The 19,021-nt window shown below is 44.7% G+C and overlaps 1 protein-coding gene across 1 annotated transcript; it reads right to left on the minus strand.

The window, feature by feature from the left end:
• Positions 1–5,649: 5,649 nt before the first annotated feature.
• Positions 5,650–18,959, minus strand: LOC135521046 (succinate dehydrogenase [ubiquinone] flavoprotein subunit, mitochondrial-like). Its single transcript, XM_064946957.1, has 15 exons — positions 18,818–18,959; positions 18,327–18,410; positions 17,863–18,024; positions 17,007–17,150; positions 14,529–14,693; positions 14,015–14,163; positions 12,748–12,872; positions 11,765–11,933; positions 11,017–11,212; positions 10,620–10,791; positions 10,360–10,478; positions 9,508–9,619; positions 8,947–9,077; positions 8,584–8,697; positions 5,650–6,500 (listed from the first exon to the last, which is right to left on the minus strand). The coding sequence occupies exons 1-15, from the start codon at positions 18,866–18,868 to the stop codon at positions 6,414–6,416; spliced, it is 1,980 nt and encodes a 659-aa protein (XP_064803029.1). The 5' UTR covers positions 18,869–18,959; the 3' UTR covers positions 5,650–6,413.
• Between the last annotated feature and the right edge of the window lie 62 nt (positions 18,960–19,021).

Raw genomic sequence — 19,021 nt, forward strand, 5'->3', positions numbered from 1 at the left:
GAACGTCATTCTCCCCCCCCCCCGCAGTGATGACAAAGTGACTTTTTCAAATACTCCTCCAGAGTTACATGCAGGTAAGACGTTCTCTTTCTGATTCTACATATACATCCGCAGGCTATAAATAACTCTTTAACATTTGAGAGATGAGCTCAATTTCAAAATATCACTTTTACCAAGATTAACTGCTTTTCCTTTGCTCTCCACACATGTTCACATAGCTGCAGATCACCTACAGTAACATAAACTAATGATAATGCTATTCTGTGTTCTAATGTTACCCAAGACCTTCAGAAACACAAACAAAGGATGTTTTTCTTCTTCTTTCCGAGAGCCTTTCTGAAATGTATTTATTAGACTGTTAGAATGTTGCAGTAAAACAGAATCCTGCTCATTGGCGTAGTAAGGAGGGGAATCGAGGCCTGGCAGTTTAAGTGTTAAAAGCTGAACCCAAATCAGCTGACCTTAGCTCCTGCTGCTCCAGTGTTTCCTCGGGGGCCAAAGTCCCCTGCATCCCCCTGAGAGCCCGAACGAGGACATGCAGAAAACATGGACATGGATGGTGACAGGGCAGAAAATTATTTTCTAATTTCATTACATCACCTGTCATAGATATCACCTGTTTAACCAATGGTATATTTGGTGACTGGTTGAATGGTTAGTGGAGCACCTCTGCTCTTACCAGGTATTATTATTATTTAGGGCAATATTCACCTGAAGTCCTGCCTCTCCACCCTCACCTGGTGGACCACGGACCCCTGGGAAACCTGGTGCCCCCTGGTATGAGATGGATATGATAGGGATTGAAAAAGATACAGTTCAATGTATTGATTGAAATACAACACCTGCATATTGATTACATTTGATTTATTAAAAGTTGACTCACTGCTGCTCCTTTTTCTCCATTCTCTCCAGGAACTCCTCTCACCCCCTCTGGGCCTCGTTCTCCCTGCAAGATGCCACACAATAAATACAACCAACATGGATTCTCGTTCTCCCTGCAAGATGCCACACAATGAATACAACCAACATGGATTCTCCCCCCTCTGGGCCTCGTTCTCCCTGCAAGATGCAACACAATGAATACAACCAACATGGATTCTCCCCCTCTGGGCCTCGTTCTCCCTGCAAGATGCAACACAATGAATACAACCAACATGGATTCTCCCCCTCTGGGCCTCGTTCTCCCTGCAAGATGCAACACAATGAATACAACCAACACTCTAGTGGTGTGGGGCTGTGCTTTGGCAAAGTGGGTGGGGTTATATCCTTCCTGTTTGGCCCTGTCCGGGGGTGTCCTCGGATGGGGCCACAGTGTCTCCTGAGCCCTCCTGTCTCAGCCTCCAGTATTTATGCTGCAGTAGTTTATGTGTCGGGGGGCTGGGGTCAGTTTGTTATATCTGGAGTACTTCTCCTGTCCAATTCGGTGTCCTGTGTGAATCTAAGTGTGCGTTCTCTAATTCTCTCCTTCTCTCTCTCGGAGGACCTGAGCCCTAGGACCATGCCCCAGGACTACCTGACATGATGACTCCTTGCTGTCCCCAGTCCACCTGGCCGTGCTGCTGCTCCAGTTTCAACTGTTCTGCCTTATTATTATTCGACCATGCTGGTCATTTATGAACATTTGAACATCTTGGCCATGTTCTGTTATAATCTCCACCCGGCACAGCCAGAAGAGGACTGGCCACCCCACATAGCCTGGTTCCTCTCTAGGTTTCTTCCTAGGTTTTGGCCTTTCTAGGGAGTTTTTCCTAACCACCGTGCTTCTACACCTGCATTGCTTGCTGTTTGGGGTTTTAGGCTGGGTTTCTGTACAGCACTTTGAGATATCAGCTGATGTACGAAGGGCTTTATAAATAAATTTGATTTGAACATCGAACCGACTATTGTGATGCAGTAAAAACAGATTAAATGTTTGATGTTTTTAGTTTGTTGGTGGAAACCTTATCTCCTCTCTTGCCAGCCTTGCCCCGTCGTCCTGCTCTGCCACCGTCTCCTCTGCTTCCCTGAAAGAGACATGTTCTCATGTCTCACCAGGCCCCAAATAAAACGTGTCAATGCAAAATGTTGTGAGTCCGCTCTTTCTTGTGTGATTGTTGTGCAACTCACAACGCTGTATGAAGACACTATCACTTGGTCTACAGCGTGTTTAATACAGACTTCAATATGAGACTCACAGTGTCGCCAGGACTTCCACCAGGTCCAGCTTTACCCTAATGAACATAAATATTGTTTAAGTCTTTCAACTGATCCTCTGTTCCGTGGTCTTTCAACTGATCCTCTGTTCCGTGGTCTTTCAACTGATCCTCTGTTCCGTGGTCTTTCTACTGATCCTCTGTTCCGTGGTCTTTCTACTGATCCTCTGTTCCGTGGTATTTCAACTGATCCTCTGTTCCGTGGTCTTTCAACTGATCCTCTGTTCCGTGGTCTTTCAACTGATCCTCTGTTCCGTGGTCTTTCAACTGATCCTCTGTTCCGTGGTCTTTCAACTGGTCCTCTGTTCCGTGGTCTTTCTACTGATCCTCTGTTCCGTGGTCTTTCAACTGATCCTCTGTTCCGTGGTCTTTCAACTGATCCTCTGTTCCGTGGTCTTTCAACTGATCCTCTGTTCCGTGGTCTTTCAACTGATCCTCTGTTCTGTGGTCTTTCAACTGATCCTCTGTTCCGTGGTCTTTCAACTGATCCTCTGTTCCGTGGTCTTTCAACTGATCCTCTGTTCCGTGGTCTTTCAACTGATCCTCTGTTCCGTGGTCTTTCATCTGATCCTCTGTTCCGTGGTCTTTCAACTGATCCTCTGTTCCGTGGTCTTTCAACTGATCCTCTGTTCCGTGGTCTTTCAACTGATCCTCTGTTCTGTGGTCTTTCAACTGATCCTCTGTTCCGTGGTCTTTCAACTGATTGTCTGTTACATGGTTTAGGTCATTTGTAAAATAATTGCTGGCAAAGGAGAGTAAAGACATTGTGTAAAACATGCATATGCTCTGTAAAGGTATACCCATCCCTCATATACCCATCCCTCATATACCCATCCCTCATGCCTGGACGGTTACAGTAAGGGTTTCTGGTTGAACTGATTCCAACAAAGAACAGTGTAATGATGGGCTGACAGCCCTGTACCTAAGACATCCTGTTTCCAGAGTAAAACCTCCCAGGTGAGGAAACATCATCTAAAGGTAGCTGAAAACAAATCATGCTTGAGGCCATAGGGATCCATAGGGATCTACTCAACATGTTAAGTCAAAGTCTCTTTTAAACCTATTTAATACAACTGCTACTCTCTGGTATACACACCTCAATCTATCAAACATTCAGATTATTTGATTCAATAAGTGCGCATAATTGATTGTATTGTAATGAAACAGGCAGGGAGCAGGTCTCGAACCCTCCACCTTCTTAGCACGAAGCCCAGCGCGCTATCGACTGTGCCGCAAAAGTGATATCCGCGCTTATAAACCCAGTGTCGTTACAGTATCTTATCCTTGGTTAGCAAACAATATCCAAACGTGCATTTTGTCCGCATTACTTGACTGAAATAGCATGCTACTTTATATGGTCCTGGTCAGTCCCTGGATGGGAGACCAGATGCTGCTGGAAGTGGTGTTGGAGGGACATTAGGAGGTACTCTTTCCTCTGGTCTAAAAAAAATATCCCAATGCCCCAGGGCAGTGATTGGGGACACTGCCCTGTGTAGGGTGCCGTCTTTCGGATGGGACATTAAACGGGTGTCCTGACTCTCTGAGGTCATTAAAGATCCCATGGCACTTATCGTAAGAGTAGGGGTGTTAACCCCGGTGTCCTGACTCTCTGAGGTCATTAAAGATCCCATGGCACTTATCGTAAGAGTAGGGGTGTTAACCCCGGTGTCCTGACTCTCTGAGGTCATTAAAGATCCCATGGCACTTATCGTAAGAGTAGGGGTGTTAACCCCGGTGTCCTGACTCTCTGAGGTCATTAAATATCCCATGGCACTTATCGTAAGAGTAGGGGTGTTAACCACGTGTACTGACTCTCTGAGGTCATTAAAGATCCCATGGCACTTATCGTCAGAGTAGGGGTGTTAACCCTGGTGTCCTGACTCTCTGAGGTTATTAAAGATCCCATGGCACTTATCGTAAGAGTAGGGGTGTTAACCCCGGTGTCCTGACTCTCTGAGGTCATTAAAGATCCCATGGCACTTATCGTAAGAGTAGGGGTGTTAACCACGTGTACTGACTCTCTGAGGTCATTAAAGATCCCATGGCACTTATCGTAAGAGTAGGGGTGTTAACCCTGGTGTCCTGACTAAATTTCCAATCTGGCCCTCAAACCACCATGGTCACCTAATAATCCCCAGTTTACAAATTGTCTCATTCATCCCCCTCCTCTCCCCTGTTACTATTCCCCGGGTCGTTGCTGTAAATGAGAACGTGTTCTCAGTCAACTTACCTGGTAAAATAACGGATAAATAAAATAAAAAATAAAATAAATGAATTTAAAAGTCTCCTAGACTTTCTAAAAATACCAAACAAAAGTTACTAACAGTAATCTCTTCTATTCCAAGAACACCAAACATGTTTTAGTATGCTCATCTCAGATGTACAATAACAGTAATCAAACATTTAAAAAGTAATACAATGAATAATAAAACATCATTTGGTTATTCATTTTACTGACCTGCAACGGGAGAGTTAAATATCTGTGTGCTAACAGGCTGATCCTCTGCTCATTAAATATCTGTGTGCTAACAGTCTGATCCTCTGCTCATTAAATATCTGTGTGCTAACAGGCTGATCCTCTGCTCATTAAATATCTGTGTGCTAACAGTCTGATCCTCTGCTCATTAAATATCTGTGTGCTAACAGTCTGATCCTCTGCTCATTAAATGTCTGTGTGCTAACAGTCTGATCCTCTGCTCATTAAATATCTGTGTGCTAACAGGCTGATCCTCTGCTCATTAAATATCTGTGTGCTAACAGTCTGATCCTCTGCTCATTAAATATCTGTGTGCTAACAGTCTGATCCTCTGCTCATTAAATGTCTGTGTGCTAACAGTCTGATCCTCTGCTCATTAAATATCTGTGTGCTAACAGGCTGATCCTCTGCTCATTAAATATCTGTGTGCTAACAGGCTGATCCTCTGCTCATTAAATATCTGTGTGCTAACAGTCTGATCCTCTGCTCATTAAATATCTGTGTGCTAACAGGCTGATCCTCTGCTCATTAATTATCTGTGTGCTAACAGGCTGATCCTCTGCTCATTAAATATCTGTGTGCTAACAGTCTGATCCTCTGCTCATTAAATGTCTGTGTGCTAACAGTCTGATCCTCTGCTCAGTCCCGTACCTGCAGAATCAGTCCCTCGGAGCGGGGAGGTGTGTTTTCCATGCCTGTTGAGACCTGCCATACATCTAGTGGGGAAAAGACTCCTGCTGTGCATTCAGCTTGGCAACTTCCCAAATGGCACCGTATGGTTCCTGGTCAAATGTAGTGCACTACATAGGGAATACGGTGGCATTCGGGATGTAACCTGGACTTCATCACGGTGGTACATATAACAGCCACTCACAACTGGAGAGAAGGGGAACATGTACTGGTCCTGTTTAGGTGGCCAGGTGACATGAATGAAATGGTCAGACATAGTCAAATGAATAGGAAAAAAAAAGTTGTCTAGAGTTGATTTAATGATTTAAAGTTTAATGACACATTTGAAATAATACACAGAACATGAGAACAAAGCAAATATAAATTAATTATTGGTAACATACATAGTATTTAATTTATTCCCCCTTACTAATTGTCTTAATGTCCACTATATTCCACCAGTAAATAGCACAAAGACATCTATAGTTGAGAATATTTTTAAATCTTGCCATAAAGTGCATAACCTGTAGCAAGCAGAGTGAAATCAAACATCCCATCAAATATTGCTGGTCACACGCCAGTTCTACACATGAATTTATCCTGAAAGGTTAATCATTAAAGACGATGTGTTAATGACGCTGGAGGGACATCTACAGGAAACAGGACGTGTCAGCACTCTGGACTACAACGATGACACAACATTCACATTCAGTTTTCCATTCAGAGTCCTAATATTATGGTATACGCGGATAATAAAGGCCACAGAGAATGGGAGTAGTTAGGTAACTACATACCTATAGGGAAACTACTCTACAGCTTCATATGACAACAGACAATTAGAAAACAGTTCTATATTTACAAACTTCAATCACAATACCTTAACAATTCCTTTGCTTGCAAGTGTAGACTACAATATGTGGGTTGAAAGTCTAACTGCATGTGAGACAGCAATAATTCCCTATCTACAGTGCTCCCTCACACAGAGTGAAGGTCACACAGTGAAATGGATCCTAGGTGGGTTTTGCTGGAAGCGTACAGACTGACAATAATAAATAAGTGTTCCTGTTGAGATGGTCTCAATAGGAGCGGATGGCTGGAGGGACGGCAGAACATTCCCCCTGGTCCAGAGAGGTGTCAATCACTGGTCGGTACTCCAGAGTTACCTGGAACATGACAGAGAGATCAGTCTCCTAATACCAGATCAGTCTCCTAATACCAGATCAGTCTCCTAATACCAGATCCGCCTCCTAATACCAGATCAGCCTCCTAATACCAGATCAGTCTCCTAATACCAGATCAGCCTCCTAATAGCAGATCTAATAACAGATCAGTCTCCTAATACCAGATCAGTCTCCTAATGCCAGATCAGTCTCCTAATACCAGATCAGTCTCCTAATACCAGATCAGTCTCCTAATACCAGATCAGTCTCCTAATACCAGATCAGTCTCCTAATACCAGATCCGTCTCCTAATAGCAGATCTAATAACAGATCAGTCTCCTACTACCAGATCAGTCTCCTACTACCAGATCAGTCTCCTAATAGCAGATCAGTCTCCTAATACCAGATCAGTCTCCTAATACCAGATCAGTCTCCTAATACCAGATCAGTCTCCTAATACCAGATCAGCCTCCTAATACCAGATCCGCCTCCTAATACCAGATCCGCCTCCTAATACCAGATCCGCCTCCTAATACCAGATCCGCCTCCTAATACCAGATCCGCCTCCTAATAACAGATCCGCCTCCTAATACCAGATCCGCCTCCTAATACCAGATCCGCCTCCTAATACCAGATCCGCCTCCTAATACCAGATCCGCCTCCTAATACCAGATCCGCCTCCTAATACCAGATCCGCCTCCTAATACCAGATCAGTCTCCTAATAGCAGATCAGTCTCCTAATAGCAGATCAGTCTCCTAATAGCAGATCAGTCTCCTAATAGCAGATCAGTCTCCTAATAGCAGATCAGTGTCCTAATAGCAGATCAGTCTCCTAATAGCAGATCAGTCTCCTACTACCAGATCAGTCTCCTAATAGCAGATCTAATAGCAGATCCGTCTCCTAATACCAGATCAGTCTCCTAATAGCTGATCAGTCTCCTAATAGCAGATCAGTCTCCTAATAGCAGATCCGTCTCCTAATAGCAGATCAGTCTCCTAATAGCAGATCTAATAACAGATCAGTCTCCTACTAACAGATCAGTCTCCTAATAACAGATCAGTCTCCTAATAACAGATCAGTCTCCTAATACCAGATCAGTCTCTTAATACCAGATCAGTCTCCTACTACCAGATCAGTCTCCTACTACCAGATCAGTCTCCTAATAGCAGATCCGCCTCCTAATAGCAGATCCGCCTCCTAATAGCAGATCTAATACCAGATCAGCCTCCTAATAACAGATCAGTCTCCTAATAACAGATCAGTCTCCTAATACCAGATCAGTCTCCTAATACCAGATCAGTCTCCTAATACCAGATCAGTCTCTTAATACCAGATCAGTCTCCTACTACCAGATCAGTCTCTTAATACCAGATCAGTCTCCTAACACCAGATCAGTCTCCTACTACCAGATCAGTCTCCTACTACCAGATCAGTCTCCTACTAACAGATCAGTCTCCTAATAACAGATCAGTCTCCTACTACCAGATCAGTCTCCTAATAACAGATCAGTCTCTTAATACCAGATCAGTCTCCTACTACCAGATCAGTCTCTTAATACCAGATCAGTCTCCTAACACCAGATCAGTCTCCTAACACCAGATCAGTCTCCTACTAACAGATCAGTCTCCTAATAACAGATCCGTCTCCTAATAGCAGATCAGTCTCCTACTAACAGATCAGTCTCCTAACACCAGATCAGTCTCCTAACACCAGATCAGTCTCCTACTACCAGATCAGTCTCCTAATACCAGATCAGTCTCCTACTACCAGATCAGTCTCCTACTACCAGATCAGTCTCCTACTACCAGATCAGTCTCCTAATAGCAGATCAGTCTCCTACTACCAGATCAGTCTCCTAATAGCAGATCAGTCTCCTAATAACAGATCAGTCTCCTAATAACAGATCAGTCCAAAGGCCCTCATTTGTATTTCTCCATCTCCATCCAAAAACCTATTTCTGGTCTAAACAGTATGTTCAATCAAGAGCAATGCTTTTTTAGTCCAGACAGGCTTGATTCTGTTCAGGGAAGATTGTCCCTATGCGTTTCCATCAGACACACAGACAGTCGTGGTAGTTGTTTTACCTCGCCAGTCTTAGGATCCACAGTGGACATGGTGTGTTTTCTCCAATGCTGTTGGAAAGGCTTCCTCTCCTGTCCTGCCAGAGGCCTGGCGTAGTCCAGCTCATCCATACGGTCCTGGAACACACAATGTCACATTCAAGTCCACTGCCTATCAATTAACCAATCAACCAATCGGACATTCAACAAATAAATTAACCAATTCATCTATAAATCAACCAGCCAATCAATCCTTGTATCGCTACAATTAGGAGACGTGTAGTGCAGCGTTGAGGCCCTGAGTTGTAGATCACTTCATTTGAGTGGCTGGTTGGAGAATGCTCTCCTCATCTTATTTAACCAGATGAGAATCCATCCTCCTCTCACCTTGTAGTCCTCCCGGGCGTGTGCTCCCCTGGTCTCCTTGCGGGCCTCGGCAGAGTGAATAGTCTGGACCGCGTTCAGCATCAGGTTCTGCAGCTCCAGAGACTCGACCAGGTCAGTGTTCCACACCATACCTGACCGAACGGGAGGGAAACGTTAGTTAGAAGAACCAACACCAATCCTGTGACCTGACGATCCTGAGTCCAGGACAAGTGTTTTAATCCAGGTCTGGTAAGACCAGAGCTGCAGGAAGTACAGGAGCTTTGGGGTGGAGCTGTTGAGATTATTTTGGAGACAGGGGGTGCTGATTTTTTTATATCGGTCTGCAAATACAGGACTAGTAAAGGCCCAGAGCACTACTTTTGTGAACAATATATATATTTTTTTACATGTTTTTTTCTTCTGATTTTTCAGTGAGTGCTGTAGCAGCCTCAGGACCAGCTATGAGTAAAACTGCCCTAAATCTCACTGAAAACGACTGAATCAAGAGATACAATAACAACATAAAGTCAACACATCTAAGTGAGATCAACTCTGAATATTAATTTGAGGTAAACTACTGACCACGGTCGAATGTCTTGATGTCCTCCATGGTCTGGTAGATGGCGTCCATCTTGTCACATCCCTCCTTCAGAACGTCACCGGTACGGAACACTGCTGCATGGGTCTGCATCGTCTGGAGACGGAGACAAAAAGAGAAGAAGATTGGTTTTAAAGAGCTCAGACATGACAAATGAAACATCTAAGTCAGGACTGTCCAACCCTGTTCCCTGTACAACCCTACTGTAGGTTTTAACTCCAACCCTGTTCCTGGAGAGCTACCCTCCTAAAGGTTTTCACTACAACCCTGTTCCTGGAGAGCTACCCTCCTGTAGGTTCTCACTACAACCCTGTTCCTGGAGAGCTACCCTCCTGTAGGTTTTCCCTCCAACCCTAATCTAGCACACCTGATTTTAATAATTAGCTGGTTGATAAGCTGAATCAGGTCAGTTACAACTGGGGTTGGAGTTAACCTACAGGAGGGTAACTCTCCAGGAACAGTGTTGGAGTGAAAACCTACAGGAGGGTAACTCTCCAGGAACAGGGTTGGAGTGAAAACCTACAGGAGGGTAACTCTCCAGGAACAGGGTTGGAGCAGAAAACCTACAGGAGGGTGGCTCTCCAGGAACATGGTTGGAGTTATAACCTACAGGAGGGTGGCTCTCCAGGAACAGGGTTGGAGATAAAACCTACAGGAGGGTGGCTCTCCAGGAACAGGGTTGGAGTTAAAACCTACAGGAGGGTATCTCTCCAGGAACAGGGTTGGGGAGCCCTGCTCTATGTGTACCACTGCACTGTCTAGTTAAATACACTAGACTGGATACAGATGACAATACATTTCAACAGAAAACCTTTTAGTCAACATGTATTCCTCACTCTCTGCATGTTGAGTCTGATCTCAGAGGTTCTGGTGTTCCCGTCAGCAAACCTGATCTTGTCCAGGTTGGCCACAGACTCCTCTCCAGCACTGGGCTTCAGTGGGGAAAGCTTCTCACCTAGAATGTCAAAAAGAGACAGTCAAACTCCAAGTACATTAAAGCATTATTAGCTATTCGCTTTTTAACATGACTGATTAAACAATCTAGAAATCAACCAATTATCTAACCAATCAGTCATAGTGTGAAGAGCCTGCTTACCTGGAGTGCAGGTGTCAGCGATGGTGAGGGCACAGGCTCTGCCAAACACCACCAGATCCAGCAGGGAGTTGGCACCCAGCCGGTTGGCACCATGGACACTGGCACAGGCAGCCTCACCACAGGCATACAGCCCTGGCACCACCTTGTCCTCCCCATCTGGATGAGTTATGACCTGAGAGGAAGATGATCAAGACCGTTACAGGTCGGTCTAGAGTCAAATAATGTCTATCTAGTTCTGGGTAAGACTGATTGACTGACGTGAAGTTTCTTGAAGAACAATAAATGTTAACTAATCTATCTATCACTCTTACCCAGCCATAGTGATCACAATCCCTTACGGAGACAAGAAAATCCCCCCAAACTAACAGTGAGAATTGTAAAGAGTGTTATAATCTACCTGTCCCTTATAGTTAGTGGGGATTCCTCCCATGTTGTAGTGGACGGTGGGCAGGACAGGGATGGGCTCTTTGGTGACGTCAACCCCAGCAAAGATCATGGCGGTCTCAGAGATACCAGGCAGGCGGGTGGCCAGCTGCTGGTGGGGCAGGTGGTGCAACTGCAGGTACACATGGTCCTTCTCCGGACCACAACCCCTGGAAATGGAGAAAAAAAAGGCTTCTGTGAGAGTCTTTCTGTGAGAGAGAGTGTCTTTCTGTGAGAGAGAGTGTCTTTCTGTGAGAGAGAGTGTCTTTCTGTGAGAGAGAGTGTCTTTCTGTGAGAGAGAGTGTCTTTCTGTGAGAGAGTGTGTCTTTCTGTGAGAGAGAGTGTCTTTCTGTGAGAGAGAGTGTCTTTCTGTGAGAGAGAGTGTCTTTCTGTGAGAGAGTGTCTTTCTGTGAGAGAGTGTGTCTTTCTGTGAGAGAGAGTGTCTTTCTGTGAGAGAGTGTGTCTTTCTGTGAGAGAGAGTGTCTTTCTGTGAGAGAGTGTGTCTTTCTGTGAGAGAGAGTGTCTTTCTGTGAGAGAGTGTGTCTTTCAGGTTCGAATCATAGATTTTAGTGCCAATATCAAGTTGTGGACTCAAATTCCAATAAAATGTTTACTTCCATCTCCAGGAAGTAACGATATTAAGGGTTAGGGATTGAGTCAGATACTACTGGTGGAGCGAAATATGTAATTAAATCAATATTCAGTATTGTTGATTATCATACCTTCCCTCACGGATCTCAATGGTCATGGAGCGTGACACCACATCCCGGGAGGCCAGATCTTTGGCGTTGGGAGCGTAGCGTTCCATAAAGCGCTCTCCTTCACTGTTGATGAGGATCCCTCCCTCGCCACGGCTACCCTCAGTGATGAGGCAGCCGGCACCATAGATACCTGACAGGGTTACATCACAGCTATGGTGTCGGGTGTCACCTCAGGTCAAATATACACTGATGACCTTTGCATTTACGTAATGAAAAGGTCAGTCAGTTTACCTTAAAACAAATCCTTATAGTACATATGGATTTCATAAGTGGGAAGTGGCCATGGATCTCCTTACTAGTTACAGTATAGTTACAGTATAGTTAGTGGCTGTGGTTCTTACTGGTTACAGTATAGTTAGTGGCTGTGGTTCTTACTAGTTACAGTATAGTTACAGTATAGTTAGTGGCTGTGGTTCTTACTAGTTACAGTATAGTTACAGTATAGTTAGTGGCTGTGGTTCTTACTAGTTACAGTATAGTTACAGTATAGTTAGTAGCTGTGGTTCTTACTGGTTACAGTATAGTTACAGTATAGTTACAGTATAGTTAGTAGCTGTGGTTCTTACTAGTTACAGTATAGTTACAGTATAGTTACAGTATAGTTAGTGGCTGTGGTTCTTACTAGTTACAGTATAGTTACAGTATAGTTAGTGGCTGTGGTTCTTACTAGTTACAGTATAGTTAGTATAGTTACAGTATAGTTACAGTATAGTTAGTGGCTGTGGTTCTTACTAGTTACAGTATAGTACAGTATAGTTACAGTATAGTTACAGTATAGTTAGTGGCTGTGGTTCTTACTAGTTACAGTATAGTTACAGTATAGTTAGTAGCTGTGGTTCTTACTGGTTACAGTATAGTTACAGTATAGTTACAGTATAGTTTGTGGCTGTGGTTCTTACTAGTTACAGTATAGTTACAGTATAGTTAGTGGCTGTGGTTCTTACCGGTGGGGTGGAACTGTACAAACTCCAGGTCCTGGCATGGTAGGCCAGCTCTGGTTACCATGGCGTTACCATCCCCGGTGCTGGTGTGGGCTGAGGTACAGCTGAAGTAGGTACGGCCATAACCACTACACATACAAAGAGAGATAATGGATATAAGGAGGTCGCTACTGGTGTGGCGAAATCCTGCCCGGAGCCTTCACTGTGCACTGCCACTTTAAGGGCGCATCAGCAGTAAGGAAATAAAGACAGCTCTTTGGGGAGGGGCTCTTGGGTGGCGCGGCAGTTTGATTGTGCTGCAGAAGTTTTGTTTGTTTCAGCGTGTGTCGTTAATAAAGTATTTAACTCAATCATCAGTGTGATTGCTCTAGGTCGTGGTTGTTTTCGTTTGGGACCGCGCCCGTTATGGATCGCATGGATTAGTAGCAACATTGTTGCGAAGCTTTGACATACAAACCATCGGACAGTCAGACAGTACACAGGCACGCCTGAAGACCACAGCTAAGATCTCTCTTGTTCTCTTTCTCTTCCCTCTATCGTTCCAGTGCTTTACCCTGCAACAGACTCTCTATTTTTCAAATGCACTTCCCATTGAAGTTCATTAGAGCTGGACTATTATTGCCCTGCCAGAAGTATTTGGATGGACATTTTAGTTAAAAGGGAGGTTGCTTGCAAGTTGTGTATTGTTATGTGAACTGTATTGAGGTGTACTAATGACATGTGGCCAAGAAGATTGTGGACATTTTTAAGGCCTTTGTTGTGTCTGAACACCCCCCCACATTCATACCCTCTGCACTCATCCATTGGAAGATAATACAGATTATTGCAAATCCTCTGTTGATGACTGGGTTCTTTCTTGTATGAAGTTTCTGTTAAATTGTGCTGCCATTATTAGTATTACTATTGTATGAGGTATTCTTGTTGGGGTTACCCCTGTGCTGTGATGTGGGTTTTATATGGTGTGTATTCTCTTTTCTCTCCACTGGCTATCTGGTAAACAGGCTACACTCTAGGCAGTCTCTTCTGCTGATGTGTGTGGGTCTGGTAGTGGTACTCTCTCTATTCTACTCTTTTCCTTTCGGCATGGTTAATACCTGCCTGGCGCCCCAACAAAATCTTTCTTTACCCCTCTCTAATAAATACCGCTACATTGGTGTAGACATGTGCGATGTATAATCCCGCTGACTGAAAGCGATTGTCAGGACATTACAGGGCTTCATTCAGAGGGGCATGAGAAATATGAAAGGCTCTGGGACATGAACAAACACACCCAGTAGCGATGACAGTGTTGTTGGATCTGAAGCGGTGGATGGATCCATCCTCCATACAGAGAGCGATCACTCCTCTGCATTCACCATCCTCCATCAGCAGGTCCAGGGCAAAGTACTCCACAAAGTAGCTGGTATCATACCTTAAGGACTGGAGAACAACTAATGGGACATTGTAAATCAAAAAGGTACATGGTTGTATAAATAACAGTCAATGTATGCAAGGTCTCAGACTGCAGCCAGACTTGTGAATGCAAACTAAACCCTTGTCTCAGCTCTGCTTCCAGCTTTTACACTTCAACTACCACACATTGGCCTTAATGTTATTTGTGCCATTCACCTTAGGGACCTCAATGGAAATAAGTCAATGACCTTTGTTATTCCTGTTAAGTTTTTACAAATCTAATGTACTGTGTTGTAACTGTCAAATAAAAATCAGTCAATGATCCAACCAAACTAGAGGACATATTTTATAAGACGAATCTAGTAACTGTCTCATGATAGCATTAAACATACCCGTCCATACAATGTGTGAAGGAGGGAGTGTCCAGTCCTGTCAGCTACACAGCAGCATCGGTGTGCTTGGCCTCCCTTTCCAAAATTCAGGCTCTGACCCCCGAAGGCTCTCTGATAGATCTTCCCATCATCTGTCCGACTGAAGGGCATTCCAAAGTTCTCCAGCTAGCGGGGGTGGGGCACAAAGAACAATGTGATACAACCATATTGTCATGAACACGATGGGAGTCAGAGATGGTTTCAAGCGCAGGGCTCAGCAGGTGTTTATTGTAAAAAGGACCACAGGAGGAGGCAGGTAGCTGGGTCCAGGGGCAGGTAGAAGGTCATACACAGGAGGAGACAGGTAGCTGGGTCCAGGGGCAGCAAGAAGGTCATACACAGGAGGAGACAGGTAGCTGGGTCCAGGGGCAGGCAGTAGGTCATACACAGGAGGAGACAGGTAGCTGGGTCCAGGGGCAGCCAGAAGGTCATACACAGGAGGAGGCAGGTAGCTGGGTCCAGGGGCAGCAAGAAGGTCATACACAGGAGGAGACAGGTAGCTGGGTCCAGGGGCAGCCAGAAGGTCATACACAGGAGGAGGCAGGTAGCTGGGTCCAGGGGCAGCAAGAAGGTCATACACAGGAGGAGACAGGTAGCTGGGTCCAGGGGCAGCCAGAAGGTCATACACAGGAGGAGACAGGTAGCTGGGTCCAGGGGCAGCAAGAAGGTCATACACAGGAGGAGACAGGTAGCTGGGTCCAGGGGCAGCAAGAAGGTCATACACAGGAGGAGACAGGTAGCTGGGTCCAGGGTCAGGCAGAAGGTCATACACAGGAGGAGACAGGTAGCTGGGTCCAGGGGCAGCCAGAAGGTCATACACAGGAGGAGACAGGTAGCTGGGTCCAGGGGCAGCAAGAAGGTCATACACAGGAGGAGGCAGGTAGCTGGGTCCAGGGGCAGGTAGGTCATACACAGGAGGAGACAGGTAGCTGGGTCCAGGGGCAGCAAGAAGGTCATACACAGGAGGAGACAGGTAGCTGGGTCCAGGGGCAGCCAGAAGGTCATACACAGGAGGAGACAGGTAGCTGGGTCCAGGGGCAGACAGAAGGTCATACACAGGAGGAGACAGGTAGCTGGGTCCAGGGGCAGCAAGAAGGTCATACACAGGAGGAGACAGGTAGCTGGGTCCAGGGGCAGCCAGAAGGTCATACACAGGGGGTCCAAAACGGCAACAGTACAGGCAGGGAAAAGGCTAGTAACGTCGTCCGGGAGATCAGGCAATAGGTTGATAACAGGAAATCCGATAGTTTTAGCCTGCCTCACTCATGACGCCTTTTGCCTATCATACACAGGAGGAGTAAATTACGGGAAAACAGAGCTCCAAATAGAGTGTCACAAAACAAACAATACCTCACAATGATGGGGTGCAAAGAACTGAACTAAATAGTGTGTGATAATGACATACAGGTGTGTGAACAGGTGATCAGATTTCAGGTGACTGGGATCTGGAGAGTGAGCTGCATTCAGGGGGGATCTATGTGTTTGAGAGTGTGAGCTGGAGAGTGAGCTGTGTTCTGGTTTCTACGTGTTTTCTGTTGTTGTTTTTTTTACCTTAATTTTACTATGCAAGTCAGTTAAGAACAAATTCTTATTTTCAATGACGGCCTAGGAACAGTGGGTTAACTGCCTGTTCAGGGGCAGAACGACAGGTTTTGTACCTTGTCAGCTCGGGGATTTGAACTTGCAACCTTTCGGTTACTAGTCCAATGCTCTAACCAGTAGACTACCCTGCCACCCCAGTGTGAGTTGGAAACAGACGTTACACATATTCCAGCACTTTATTTTATGTCTTTGGGGTGTTGGGGAATAATCAGAATGAGTTGGTAACATAGGTAAGATGTTTTATATTCATATGTTTGTAAGTTACTTCTCATCAGAATGTTATTTTTGTATAATACTGTGGCGGGGTTGCAGTATCTGTTCTATGTCAAGACTAAGTTGCTTGGGCCGCAGAGAGGGGAGAGGTCAAGCGTGTATCTCTTGGCTCCACAATGTCTGTGTACCAGTCAGTGTGTCTCTGTGATCTTGTCAAGATCGGATGGATTTGATATAAGACTGTTGATATGGAGGATTTGTTTATGGTTCTGAGTTTGAGAAAAGAACATAGTTTAGACCAAGCTGAACGATAAATTATGCCTATGCTGTCTGGATGTGTGCGCCTCTGCTATAAAGGATCTCAGTTGCAATGTGTAAGGGACTCTCAGAGAATTAATTGATAGACACTGAATTGATCTGAGAGTCACAGGGTTGTAATAAACTCATATAATTAAAGATGGACTTTGTGATAACCAACTCTGACTTGTGTGTAGTTTGCTCTCATGATTTGGTAAATAGAGGAAATTTCCACGACAGGGGAAAAACAGACTAAAACACCAGGATCTGTGTCTGAAATTGCACCCTATATGGTGTTCAAAATGTAGTGCACTAATTATCTCTCACCTCCACCACGGCAGCTGGGGCCTGCTCTGTCATGTAGTGGATAGCATCCTGGTCCCCTAGCCAATCAGATCCCTTCACTGTGTCGTAGAAGTGCCACCTCCAATCATCTCCCTCCATGTTACCCAGGGCTGCATTGATCCCACCCTGGATTGGACAAAATCAACACTAATGAATTCAACAGTCCATTATGGATTTAGGATAGGACACAAATGTAGAACGGTAAATGAATCAAGTGCATTTCTATTCATTCATCATAATAGTTCTGTAATGAAAGTAACTACTCTTCACATGCACTTCATGTCACGCCCTGGTCTATATTTATTATTCATGTATTGGGTCAGGCCAGGGTGTGACATGGGTTTATTTGTAGTGTGTTTCGTCTTGGGGTTGTGTGGGGTGTATAGATTAGTCTATGGCTGCCTGAGGCGGTTCTCAATCAGAGTCAGGTGATTATCGTTGTTTCTGATTGGGAACCATATTTAGGTAGCCTGGGTTTCACTGTGTGTTTGTTCCTGTCTCTGTGTTTGTTGCACCAGTCGAGGCTGTTTCGGTTTTCGACGTTTGTTGTTTTGTATTGTTCGTGTTCTTCTTCATTTAAGATGTATCGAACGAACCACGTTGCATTTTGGTCCGATCCTTATTCCACCTCTTCGTCAGAGAAGGAGGTAGAAGAAAGCCGTTACACTTCAACTACAGATGATTGTTGAGAAGCTACCCAACTACTCCCAAGCCAAACCCCAATTCCCTCCAACTAGTAAAATATGAAAAACATGAAATGAGGTACGAATCGCTTGATGCATTGATGTCAATGTGAGACTGAAGTTAGGTATTCACCCATAAATATGCATAGGCCTACCTGTGCTGCCACAGTGTGAGACCTAGTGGGGAACAGCTTGGTGACACAGGCCGTGTTGAAGCCAGCCTCAGACAGACCAAAAGCAGCTCTCAGACCTGCTCCCCCAGCCCCTACCACCACCGCATCAAACTCATGATCCACTACCGGGTACTGGGTTGAGATCTGCGGATCAGAATCATATTGACTCGGATACACAGAGACAGACATGGACCTCCTGTGAATATTGATAACTACACAAAAACAGGGCTGATATGACATTGGAACAAACAAAATTGCAAACAAATCATACAAATTTAAAAAGGAATCATTTAAAAAAAAAAAATTTAACAATGCAAATTGTATGTAGATATGTAAATACAAAATAACTTCATAACCAGAATGTCTCTTTATTTAAAAATGTGTCTTGCATTAAACGGAAGAAGAAGAAACACAGTGGGTGTTATATGCTTTTGTGTAAAACTCACATCATCTGACACTTTGGCGTTGTCCTTCTTCCCATAGATGGAGAAGTGGATGTTCCTGGAGCTACATCGGGCGGCTGCAGGGAGCTATAATTGTGGGGAAAACATGATAAATCAATAGGTAGAGATCATAGACATATAATTAACTCTCAAATACATAGAAAACAAAAACCATCATAATTTCACACTGGACCAGCAACACATTCAATCAAATCAAGGTGGAAAAACACTCTAAACCCCCAAAGAAAATCCCTGTCATTATGAATAGGTCATTGAGCAAGTACAGTATATTCATTTTGACATATTCAGAAAGTGACTCTCAGACAGCGAACGTTATGTAACGAAGGGTCTGGTCTGGAGGACTGTTATGAAAGGCTGTGTCTGCTGCAGGTGACGAAAGCTGTAAAAGAAGCATTCCCTCCCCCTCGCAGTTACATAACTGACTTTTCACAGACTACACAAATGCATTATCCAACAACAATTATTAAACTCACGGCTTTAGTTGATAAAATCCTCTTGGTCAGGACTCTGGATACACTTGCCATCCTTATTATTCCCAGATTTCCTGCTAACAGCTACAAAGTAACTGTCTAGGAACGAGCAGATCTATACGGATTTGGGGGGAAACAATTCCTTCCTGGGGCCCCGCCCACTGGAAGAAACCATCTCAAACGTCTTGAAAGCAAGGGGAGGCTTAT

This window comes from Oncorhynchus masou, chromosome 29 (genome assembly GCF_036934945.1).
Source record: "Oncorhynchus masou masou isolate Uvic2021 chromosome 29, UVic_Omas_1.1, whole genome shotgun sequence".
In the NCBI taxonomy this organism is placed as follows: Eukaryota; Metazoa; Chordata; class Actinopteri; order Salmoniformes; family Salmonidae; genus Oncorhynchus; species Oncorhynchus masou.